This window comes from Astatotilapia calliptera, chromosome 12 (assembly GCF_900246225.1).
Source record: "Astatotilapia calliptera chromosome 12, fAstCal1.2, whole genome shotgun sequence".
Taxonomy (NCBI): domain Eukaryota; kingdom Metazoa; phylum Chordata; class Actinopteri; order Cichliformes; family Cichlidae; genus Astatotilapia; species Astatotilapia calliptera.
Window position 1 is genome coordinate 841,345 of NC_039313.1, and position 12,349 is coordinate 853,693.

Sequence of the window (12,349 nt, forward strand, 5' to 3'; positions counted from 1 at the left end):
CCATGATCGGATAGATGGTCGCACAGGGTCAGAAAAGTCTTTCGCCTGCAGTGTGAACGTAGCCATAATATCCCAGAGGTGTTCTTTTGGATTGGTGTCATTCAGCGTGGGGGCCAGTCAATACTATGAATCCCTTCATCCACACTTCAAATCCTGTCTCCCCCCCACCCTGGACCCCCACCAATTCGCATACCGCCAGAACAGGAGCACAGAGGATGCAGTCTCCATCGCACTGCACTCTGTCCTCTCACACCTGGACAACAACAACACCTACGCCAGAATGCTGTTTATAGACTTCAGTTCAGCGTTCAACACAATCCACCCCTCACAACTCATCAGGAAACTGACAGACCTGGGCATCAGCTCCCTCATCTGCAAATGGTTACTGGACTTCCTGACCAACCGCCCCCAACATGTCCGGCTGGATAACCGCTGCTCATCTACAATCACGATGAACACCGGTGTACCACAAGGCTGTGTGATGAGCCCTTTCCTCTACTCCCTCTTCACCCACGACTGCAGACCTGCTGATGGTTCCAACACCATCATTAAGTTTGCAGATGACACCACGGTGATTGGCCTCATCAGTGACAACGATGAGGCCGCCTACAGGGAGGAGGTGGATCGTCTGGCTGAGTGGTGCGACACAAACAACCTGCTGCTTAACACCGAGAAGACCAAGGAGCTCATCGTGGACTACAGGAGGAATGCTGACCCACATCCACCCATCCACATTAAGGGGACGGCTGTGGAGCGTGTGAGCAGCTTCAAGTTCCTGGGAGTCCACATCTCCGAGGATCTCACCTGGACGACCAACTGCTCCAAGCTGGTCAAGAAGGCTCACCAGCGCCTCTTCTTCTTGAGGACTCTGAGGAAGAACCACCTGTCCTCAGACATCCTGGTGAACTTCTATCGCTGCACCATCGAGAGCATCCTGACCAACTGTATAACAGTCTGGTACGGGAACTGCTCTGCCTCGGACCGGAAGGCGTTGCAGAGGGTCGTGAAAACTGCCCAGCGCATCGCCGGAGCACCACTTCCTGCCATAAAAGACATCTACAGGAAGCGGTGTCTGAAAAGGGCTGGGAAAATCATCAAAGACCCCAGTCACCCATCACATGGACTCTTCACCCTCCTGCCCTCTGGGAGGCGCTACAGGAGCCTCCAGACTAAGACCACCAGGTACTGGAACAGCTTCTTCCCCACAGCTGTCAGACTCCTGAACTCTGCCTCCTGACATCTGACCCACGTTAACACATGGACTGGACATACACACACCCACAATGGACAACTGTACCCTCAAACACAATAATAACATGGACTGAACCACCACTCACAACCACTAGCACTTTATATAGCCTCTGTAGAAACTATCTACACCCTCACTTATCTTAACTGCAGTACTGTATAGCTCTGTGTAAATAATCATTCTGTACATTCGATAATCTTTAATCCTACAACTGTTTACAACTTGCATAGTTCCCATTTCTGTATAGCTGTATATCTGAGATTCTGTAAAGTTATTTATTTCATATTCTGTATAGTTTTTCATATTTATATCCTGTTCATAGCCTGTTCATAGCTTGTACTCACTACAGCCTGTACATACTTATAGTTATAGAATATTCACAACATACTTCATACCGTGTACATTATAACATACCATAATAGACCCATTTCTGTAATATACTCACATATCTATATTATTGCTAATATATATTGTAATATATCTATATCATGGCTAAAGCACTTCTGGATGGATGCAAACTGCATTTCGTTGCCCTGTACCTGTGCATGTGCAATGACAATAAAGTTGAATTCTATTCTATTCTATCCTCCAGGAGCGACTGCATACTCTCACCACATGAGGCTGGGCATTGCTGTGCACCAAGAGCAGCCCACTGCACCAGCATACAGCCTGACCATAGGTCCAAGGGTTTCAGCCCAGCACCTAATGGCAGCCAGGGCGCTGTTGCTTACCCTGCAGAGGTCTGCGCGTCCCTCCATGGGTATACCTCCTCAGACACCGCTGAACCACCAGCAAACCAGTCATGCTGAATGACTTTACAGGGATGTTCTCCACAGGTTCTCGAGACCCATTATGTCTACCACATGTGCTTTCAGCTCTAAGCCTGCTCTCATCTTTGAAAATGACCTGGCGTCAGAGGTGCCAATTCTGGAACTCGATGGTAAATGCCAATCAGGCTTCATGGTGCCAGGCAGTGAGCACAGGGTCCACTAGAGGACACCGGGGCCTCGGCTGACCCTCGGAAGTCTAATTCTGATTGTTTGGTCAGAAACATTCACACCAGTGGTCTGCTGGAGGTCATTTTGTAGCTCTGACAATGCTCATCGATACTGGCCCTGCTGATAGGTTAAGGACCTTTACGGCCTTGTCCAGCTCTCCTAGAAGAACTGCCAGTCTCCTGGAATCTCCTCCAGCTGTGCTGGGAGATGCAGCAATGCTAATGTATTGATCCTGGAGCATGACTACCTGTACAGCCTCTGTAGGGTCCAGGTGTCACCTCATGTTACTGGTTGAGACAACGAGCCCAGACAAATGCAAAACTAGTGCAAAAACAAAAAAGATGAGGAGGTAACTATCAGGGACCTCCGCCTGTAAAACCACTCTCGTTTTGGGAGTTGTCTCGTTGTTGCCCCTCTGGCACACCTGTTACTAATTTCACTAACACCAAAGCAGTAGAAACTGACCAACAGATCAAAATTTACTGTCCTGATGCTTTATTCTGATTAAAAAGTGGGTCTTTCTGTGACTGGACTCTGTTCCAGTCTACAGTTACCTCTGGTGAGACCCTGAGTGGGTAGAAGGTTTCCCATCAGGGGACTCCATCGTGCTATGCAGGGCCTTGAAAGCTCACGACAGCATGCCGGACTTGAACCTGAGCTGACGTGGGTGGACTGTGTTGTGAAGGGCAGTTTGTACATGACAAGCAAAGGTGCTGACCTGTGAGCGGGGTGAGTATTTGTCCACCCAGGGCTCATTCTGGTCCAGTTGAGACGACTCCTTCAGCAGGTAGGAGACGCTAGCTTCTCTTTTCCTCTTCCTCTTTATCTCAGCCTTGGAGCATAAAACAGGGTTGCCATTTCTTCTTCCAGAAAGAGAAGAACATTCCTCTCTCAAATCAATAAAGGATGGATCCACCCAATGGTTTGCCTGTTATATATATAGGAAGTAGAGCAGGGCGATATGACCAAAAATATTTATCACGATATACATTTGAAAATTTGTGATAACGATATAACTGACACGAGAAAATACTTTACAACTCCTCAACTTTATTAGTGCAAAACAAACCCCCAAAAAAAACATAAATGTATTTTCACTTAAACAAGCAGCTGTTTTTTTATGTGCATTAAAGCTACATCGTTTCATTCAACGATCCGCTTTCGCTCTCCTCATTCGCCATCGCCGCCATGCTTTTTCTGCCATGTGCGTATGAAAACAAAGGCACTGCACATGCGGTTTTACTCATATTGTATCGCGATATTTCATTTTCTTATCGCTGCCTAACATTGTACCGGTATTACCATGAACGGTATAATATGATATATGATGATATGGCCCAGCCCTAACACGAAGTACAAAAAATACATAATTTATTGATGCAAAACATGACAAAAGAGGTACTTGGCTGCTCTGTGCTTAATGGAGAGCTAGTACCTCAAAATAATGGTACGAGAATCAGGTCGGGGAAAGATTACATTCCTTAATAAACATGTGAGATGCAGGTGATACCTGAACAGGTACAGCTATGTGGAAAACACAGCTTTCAGCAGGATCCATGCAGTCCTCTGACATACTAATACCACCTTACTGCTTCCACAGGAATCAAGTGTGACCAGAACATTTGACAGTTTGCTGGTCTTAAGTATTTGAGGTGTGTATTAGCACATCAGAGTGATTACTGTACGATCCTAAATAATGGTTGGGTCAGTGCTGGTTGGGCTGTATGAAAGAAGCGTAAGAGTTCTGCGAAGTTTAGTGAAATAAATATATTTAAACCAAACAGAAATGAACACTGAAACTCTACTCTGGACACTGCTCATGCAAACAACGTCATATGGACGTGGATTATGTAAATGGAAGCACTTTGTAATAAAGTAACGGTTTCTATACTTCCTGTTTGCAGTGTGACCCCACTGACCCCGGGCTCCCCTCCCTCCCGAAATCCACTGTGTTACTTACCCTGCGCTCAGTAGCTTTATCTGCCACAAGCTTGTTCATCCTTAAAGCTGCTGTTTCCCATAGAGAACAGTAGATTAGTGAAGGACCGGAGACCTGAACAGCTGCTGGCGACGAAACGAGAGAGAAAACACAGCCCGTAAATATCGCAGCACTCGGGACAACATCTCTAACTTACTGCGTCTGTTAGTTAAGCCACAGGGACCAGACTCCAGGACCTCTGTCGAGTGTCAAACTCATAACAAACGTCTCTCAGGCTACTGTTGTTTAGCTAATTACACATTTCACAGTTTATATTCGGACGGCAGCTTCTGTTAAGCTAATATAACTTCGCTTTACCTCGTACGAAACACAGCTGGCTTTTCAGAGATTCGCACTCTTGTCCGGGCACAATGGAAACTTCAGTTTGAACCAATCACACGTATGTTTCCCACACACTTCGTGCGGAGCTGTAAAATTTAAACTCCGACAACTAATTGTCTAACTGTCGCTAACTGACTGCTCACTGACGTAATATTGACGTAAAGCTTCAGTTTACGGCAGTGGAATCAGTCCGGTTATAGCGTACAACAAAACAAAGTTTTACATCGAACTGGTTCCCAGTTTTCCAGGTTTGTTAGTTAACTCTGGCCGTTACTGGTCTGACTGGAATGACATGGAGGAATAACAGCACTGCTCTGACTTTCAGGTGTCGATCATCAAACACGTGTCTGCTGGAGCTATGAAGACGAAGAAGCAACCGAACATCCTGCTGACAGGTTCGGTACATTTATACACCTGGTTACTCTCTGCAGTTACCCTACTGCAGACGCGAAGCCTGCGCTGCGGTTAAATGTCGGGTAGTTAGTAGGTGTTCAACATGTTTGTAATCATGGGAGCTGAGTCCATGTGGTCTGATCTCAGCCATCGCGTCCTGTGAAGCTGCAGCTGCGATAATAACGATGATAAAAATGGTGTACAGTGTATTTGGATGCTGTTAGATATGTACCCGTCCCACGCACACAGAGGGGTGACATGATGAACAACCCGAGTAATTATGTCGCGGGGTATACTGGAGCGTTTGCCCCTTGGACCCACGTGTCAGCACACCAAAGTTATTCTGACTGATTATACGGTGAAACGTCTCTGTTCGCGTGGAGCTGCCGTGTCCCACAATGATCGCGCCTCCGTGCACACGGGGGAGGATGAAGTGCTGTGTTTTGGAGCGGGGCGTTAGATTGTGCTTACTCTTAGAATGAATGCCAGAGCACACTGAAGGTGTTCCAGCAGCTTCAGGTCCATGTAGCATCTATTATTTATCTTTACTATAGTTCCACCTTTAAGCATGTGAGTAACCTACCAACCCGTTATATAATCAAAGGTACAATAACCACTAATGTCATGATAACCTGGGACCTCCAATGGGGGGGCTCGTGTGGACCTGATTGACCTGAGGCACCAACCAGAGCGCAGCAGGGTGCTCACCTGTAATGGCCCTGGTTTTCCTGAGACAGGAGGATCTGGCGATGGTCTCCGGGGGTGGCAGAGGGCAGCCAGTGACTTTCTTGGTCAGTGTTAAGTATCCTCTGTGCAGCCTTCCTCTTCTCAGCAGTGGGTCTTGAGTACCAAACACCAGGCAGTAGGAGAGCACGCGCTCCACTGAGGAGCAGTAGAAGGCCAGCAGCAGCTCCTGGTCCAGGTTCTTCTTCCTGAGGACACGGAGGAAGTGTAGCTGCTTCTGGGCCTTCTTCACCAGGGTGATGGGTCCAGCTGAGATGTTGGTGCCCAGAAACCTGAAGGCGTTCTCCATTTTTAATGAGGGGGGAGTGTCTGTGCCTCCTGAAGTCGGTTATGAGTTAAATGGGTAAACTAGATGTATGGTCAACAGAAGATTAAAATATCATCACTATCACTACTTTATAGCCTTGAGTCACAGCAGAGACTGTTCCCAGCAGCTGAAACCCCCCAGTAGCACCACTATCACTGTATTTCTTACTTCTACTGAATTATTAAATGCCAGGTGGGTAGTTGAAGAACAAAACTGAGCATTTTACTGCAGAATCAATCGGATGCTCATCACCAGATGGGGTAAAGTCAAATCTTTAATATAGACTAACTTTGAATTTGAATTCAGCTGTTAACTCTTCTTCCTACAGGGACTCCCGGAGTTGGAAAAACCACTCTAGGAAAGGAACTGGCCCAGCGCACGGGGCTGACCTATGTCAACATAGGAGACCTGGCCCAGGAAGGTAAAGGAACTTTGGGAACTAATGGACATTAAGACAGAAACATCTACCATGCTAAGGACAAAGATCGTTCTGAGAATAAACTCAGAACTTTGGGATTAAATGAAATAGTGCTGTGACACAAAGGCTGACTGTGGAGATGACAGCTGTCACAGCTGCTGTGGCCTCCACAGATTCCCTCTGGTACATGAGTGGAACAGACTGGTCTTATTGTTTCTTCTGATGTCACACACATGATTTGTGTTCCACGAGGCTGGAGCCATCAACATCCTGGCATTTGTACCCGTCCACTCTGACCAGGTGCAGCTGTCTGCACCATCTTTTCCATGTTCTTATACTTACAGCACACGGTGTCTGTGACCCAAAGCAGAAATCATGTTCTCAGGACAATTATTACACTTTCACTAACTCGTCTACACAAAGTGATTTACAGCCAGTGATTCTGTTGATGGCCCTGCTTTCAATCACACTGAATCTGAGCTCTGCATGGATCATTTTTTCCTCCAGGACAACTGTTTGATGGATATGATGACGAGTACCAGTGCCCCATTCTGGATGAGGACAGGGTGAGTGAACTTCCACACTGGACTGTAGAGCAGAGAAACACAACGATGTCTGAGGCAGAGATTATATTGAACTAAAACTTAACTAACATTTATATTCTCCAGTACCTGCTACTTTTTCAAAGAGCCTGCCACCAGTTACTCAGTCAGTGACATCACTTGATGAGTCACGAGAGCGACTCCTTCCTGAAAATCCAAACCACTTTTTTTTTTTTTAATGCCCAACAATGAGCACAAACACAGTCTGACAACAACCCACAGACCAGCAGCAGGAAGGTTTTTGAAAGAGAAAACGATCAGATTTGTGAGCTGAAGGTAATAACTGTGCATAAATGATCAGGTGGATGCATTTGTAAAATGGATCGGAGCGTGTGTTCATGTGTACATCTTAGTTTACGCCTGTGCAGCACATTGTAAGCATCTGCAGCCTTTTGGAGACACATTTCTCTCCATCATTAAAACAGGGGAAGAAAGAGGGCCTGTGAATCTGTCCACAGCTGTTAATGTGCTGAGCTTTATTAATATCATTATTACAACAAATGATAAATGTCTGGATATTTTGCCACAGCACACTTTGATGGTTCCCCCTCTCAGAGCCCACCTCTCCACTAAGTTGATGGATTTCTCTTTATTATTTCTAGCAGAATTTTGCTGCTTGCAGACAAAACAAACGTTTTGCTAACGGTGCAGGTAGACTGAGGGAGTGCATCGAGTGTCAGTGTTGGAGCTTGTTGGTGTTCTGCAGGTGGTGGATGAGCTGGATGAAAAGATGAGTGAAGGAGGCGTGATCGTGGACTATCACGGCTGTGACCTGTTCCCCGAGCGCTGGTTCGACATCGTTTTTGTCCTGCGCACAGACAACACCCAGCTGTACACTCGACTGGAGGCCAGGTAACAACACCTGGGTTTGTTTCTGCTCACAGAGCAGTCATCACAGCGCTGTCATGTTACAGGCTTGCTCCACAGTGGACTACACTCAGTGTTCACATAAGACCTCAGAATGACAAAGTAACACAAGCTGAAATTCTTGCAGATTTATTAAAAATAAAAAAACAAATTTAACATGTGCATAAGCCTTTGCTCAAAACGTTGAGTCACCTTTGGCAGTATGAGTACGACGCTACGAGCCTGGTGTGTCTATTTCTGGACATTTCTCCCAGATTTCTTTGCAGAACCTCCATCAGCTTTATCAGGCCTGTGCAGAGATGTTCGGTGGGGCTCACTGGGCTCCAGATGGGTCACTCAAGGACAGCATGGTCCCAAAGTCACTCCTTTGTTATCTTGGCTGTGTGGTTCAGTCTTTGTTTCATCAGACCAGACACTTCAGTTTCTCGTGGTCTGAGTCCTTCAGGTGACACTTGGCCACTTCCCAGTGGGCTGTCATGTACCTTTAACCAAGGAGCAGCTTCTGTCTGGCCACTTCAGGGCTGATTGAAGGTTATCCTCGCTCCACAAAGCCACACCGGAGCTCTGTCAGAGGGATCATCGGGTTCTTGGTCACCTCCCTGACTAAGCCCTTTCTGAATGAATCGCTCAGATTGGAAGAGTCCCGCTGGTTCATTTGTTGGTGGCTCTGGGTGCAGATACAGTCCTCTGTGGTCTCAGACAGTTCCTTACACTCCATGGACTGGTTTGTGCTCTGACGTTTACTGTTACCTATGGGACCTTATATAGACAGGTGTGTGTCCACGTCCGGTCAACTGGATTTCAAACAGGTGGATTCAGCCAACTTACAGAAATATCTGACAGATGATCAGTGAAAACAGGATGACTGTGATTACTTATCTACTAGGGGTGCAACGATACTGGTATCGATATTGAACCGTTCGATACAGTGCTTTCGGTTCAGTACGCATATGTATGAACAATACAAAATTTGTGATTTATTTTATCAACTTTCCTTCTGACGATGCTGTCTGTGTTGAGCGCTCAGTGAATCTGCGTTCGACTACTCCGCCTAGGGTCGACAGTGCAGCCTAGGCGGAGTAGTCGAACGCAGATTCACTGAGCGCAGGGCAAGCTAGCAGACAGAAGTTAAGCTCTCCTTGCAACATGGCAAATTGAACCTCCCCCACCCTCATTCAGATCTGGCGTTTGGAACTATTTTGGTTTTCATGTGATGTATGACCCTGAAGGTAAGCGAGTCATGGACTAAAGTAAAACAGTATGTTGGATGTGCCACGCAATGCTCAATTACATGGTGGGAGCTAGTGTGTTAGCGCAGTTAGCTCGTTAACGTGTTGGCCGTCCAGCCCCATGCACGGGGCGATCCGCGGTAGCTCGTTAACGGAGATTTGCCGTGTTGTGGCGTTAACGTCATTTCAGATTAACGCTGACAGCACTAGTGGGAACACAACGAATATGACTGCACATTTACTCCGACATCATCCTAGTGCAAAGACAAAAACAACAAGCATGCTACTAACTTTACCCGAGTCATTTAGACAGCCGTTAGCACAGGATTCTCCTTATGGGGACCTGATATGTTTAATATGCTGCTGAGAATATAGCCCAGAAGAAGCGGATAGTAGAGCTTTTACTTTGGAAAGAGACATTTCTCTGTAATAAACTCTCTTTTCCAAAGATGAGTGATTCCTCCGTCAGATTAATTTTTTTTCTTATTACTTTGTTTCAGCAACATTAAATTTAAAAACTGTCCTTTTGAGTTAAATATATATATTTATAATTCTGATAAGTGACAAATTTTAAAAAGGGCATGAACACTTTTTTGTATCGAAAAAATATCGAACCGTGAATTGTGTGTATCGTTGCCCTGTTAGCTACATGTTTTTGTTTTTAATACATTTGGAAGAATTTAAAGCAAAGCCCTTTTTTACAGGTGCGAATGGAATTTGAAGAGTTTTGAAACGAGGCTGCAACATGACAGCGTTTGATTTGGAGGGAAATACATTTGTTGCTGAAGTGAAAACGATGAGATTTCTGATTCATGAATTAATCATAGTTAAATAATGTGATAGTTCTTCACTACAGTGTTAGCCTGCAGTACTACACTGGTTTTGTCATTGAATTATTACGTAGCATATGGCAGCTATTAACAGTTTGAATTTAAAACTGTGCTTTTGAAGTTGTGACACCGTCTGCTTGGACAAACACATTCAGCCTCTGTGGCTGGGAGCTAAGACACATGGCTGACTGCAGCTCCAAGCTCTAACCAGCTTCAGCACCTTCTGCATACAGACGAGAGCAGAGCTGTCACTGCTTGTGGTAAATGTAGCTCTATCATAGGCATCACAGTCATTCTCTACTCCTGGATAATGACTGTGAACATGTGGCTGAGCCATCCAGGTTCCAGAAATAGCAAGTGCTGTGAGACTTGTCTTTTTTTTTCCGTAAGAAAGCTGTAAAAATGAGAACTTCCAGGAACTCGTCTGCAGCCACAGTGTCTGGTTCCCTGTCCCTTTGTATTTGAGTGATAATTCATCGTTTTAACCATTGAACCAAGTTGTCCCTGTCTTCTTTGTGACTGAAAGGGGCTACACGGGAAAAAAGCTGCAGGACAATGTGCAATGTGAGATCTTCCAGACCATCTATGAGGAAGCCATGGAGGCCTACAGTAAGGAGATTGTCCACCAACTTCCCAGCAACACTCCTGAGGACATGGAGCACAACCTGGAGCAGATAGTGCATTGGACTGAACAGTGGATGAAGGACCATAACTAGGAGGTGACCTCACTGGGTCAACAAGAGTCAACAATTAAAACCTGAATTGTATCATTTCTGAATCTGCGTTTACTGTCATATTGAGCAAAAGTTTTGAATTTGTTTGTATTTTGTTTCCAATGACCCGACTTTCTTGTAATTGGTCTTGAGCAGGGGTGTCGAACTCCAGGCCTCGAGGGCCGGTGTCCTGCAGGTTTTAGATATCACCCTGAGTCAACACACCTGAATCACATGATTAGTTTATTAGCAGGTTTCTGGAGAACTACAAGACATGTTGAGGAGGTAATTTAGCAATTTGAATCAGCTGTGTTGGATCAAGGACACGTCTAAAACCTGCAGGACACCGGCCCTCGAGGCCTGGAGTTCGACACGTGTGGTCTTGAGCAATAGTTGGACAGACTTTCAAATTGTCTCTTTGGACAGTGCCTGCTTTTGCACTCAGTTTTTATCCAGTCTTTGTACAGTTTTCAGAAAGCATGTTGTTTAGCTACATGACCTATGAATCAATTGTCACCTAACTGAACGAATGAATCAGTGTTGTCTAGATTTAGATGGAATTCTATGACAGACAAGGCAAATAAACCATTGTAATTGGATCTTTAGGCATTTTGTTACTAGCCACACAGTTTGTTCTCATGTTGTTAGTTCAATCTGTGATTAAAGGCCAAAGAAAGCAGCGTTTGACGTAGGTACTCAACCTTTTGTGAAGTTCTCCAAGGAAAGATAACCAGCCCACCAGGATTCCTCTGCCCATAGACACCCCAGAGAAGCCTGGCCTCTGTGGCCTGGGCCCTATTTCAGGAAGCCGGTTTAGAAAACTCAGAGTGAAAAACGATACTCAGGATTGAGTAACCCCGAACTGTCCAACTCGGAATATTCGGTTTCAGAAAGGCTGATAACAATTAGTTCAGTCAACGCGGAGTTGCTTTAACCCCAAGTTAAGCGCGCACGAGGATACATAAAGCCCTGATTAGTGGAGCACAGATTAAGCGAGTCACCATGGAGACGGAGGGAAAGAAGGCGCGGTCAATGTATCTTACAGCGCTTGAGGCGGAAATTCTGATGGCAGCATATGCCGATAACATGCAAATTTTGCAGAAAAAAAGTAACACAGGCTCAGCTGCAAAAGAAAGAGAGCATGCATGGCAAAACATAGCCGACAGAGTCAATGCGTGAGTGTTAATTTAAACATTGATCGAGGGATTTCCACCCATTTAACACGTTATTTTATTACATTTTATTTTATTTTAGCAAGTAAAAATGAAATATAAAAATATAGTCCAAACAGGTAAGGTGTAATTGTATTATGAGCCATAGTGCTTGGTCTGTTTGTCCGATGTAAATCAATTGCAGTTAGAGGCTACATTAATTTTCTGTCTGTAAGCACTTATTGAAATTATCTGAGCACATTACAAGTACATATTTGCTTACTCTGTATGCTCAAATGTGGCCCGTTATAGCCAACAGAAAAACAGGTGGGGGTCCTCCACCACCACCACTCACAGAGGCTGAGCAGTTGGCTTCCACATTTGTGATAATGTTGGCAGCATCACATATGATCTTCACAGTGCAGAGAACACAAATTAGCATCCATTACTATAATGAAATAATTTGTTAGTTTGAAATGCTACAGGGAACTATGTACCTGCACATTAATGCTGTGGAAAGACTTCCTG

At 45.3% G+C, this 12,349-nt stretch overlaps 2 protein-coding genes across 7 annotated transcripts in view; one reads left to right on the top strand and one right to left on the bottom strand.

The window, feature by feature from the left end:
- Positions 1-6,313, bottom strand: part of rad17 (RAD17 checkpoint clamp loader component) — a 25,732-nt gene extending 19,419 nt beyond the window's left edge. Inside the window, exons 1-3 of one of the 4 annotated variants that reach the window (XM_026186946.1) lie at positions 5,669-6,313; positions 4,208-4,308; positions 2,966-3,175 (exon numbers count right to left, since the gene is read on the bottom strand). In XM_026186946.1, the coding sequence (XP_026042731.1) occupies positions 2,966-3,175; positions 4,208-4,308; positions 5,669-5,993 (636 nt within the window). In that variant the 5' untranslated portion in view covers positions 5,994-6,313. Of the gene's footprint in view, positions 1-2,965; positions 3,176-4,207; positions 4,312-4,543; positions 4,605-5,668 lie in introns of those variants that run through there. The other 3 variants (XM_026186945.1, XM_026186949.1, XM_026186947.1) reach the window with 3 other exon arrangements.
- Positions 4,247-10,735, top strand: ak6 (adenylate kinase 6). Of its 3 annotated transcripts, none has more exons than XM_026186951.1 (6): positions 4,247-4,343; positions 4,893-4,962; positions 6,340-6,432; positions 6,937-6,995; positions 7,738-7,883; positions 10,484-10,735. In XM_026186951.1, exons 2-6 carry the CDS (start codon positions 4,926-4,928, stop codon positions 10,671-10,673), a joined length of 525 nt encoding a protein of 174 aa, XP_026042736.1. In that variant the 5' UTR covers positions 4,247-4,343; positions 4,893-4,925; the 3' UTR covers positions 10,674-10,735. The 3 variants fall into 3 exon arrangements, with proteins under 3 accessions (XP_026042736.1, XP_026042737.1, XP_026042735.1); XM_026186952.1 differs by lacking the exon at positions 4,247-4,343 and adding an exon at positions 4,565-4,625; XM_026186950.1 differs by lacking the exon at positions 4,247-4,343 and adding an exon at positions 4,749-4,815.
- Positions 10,736-12,349: the final 1,614 nt, after the last annotated feature.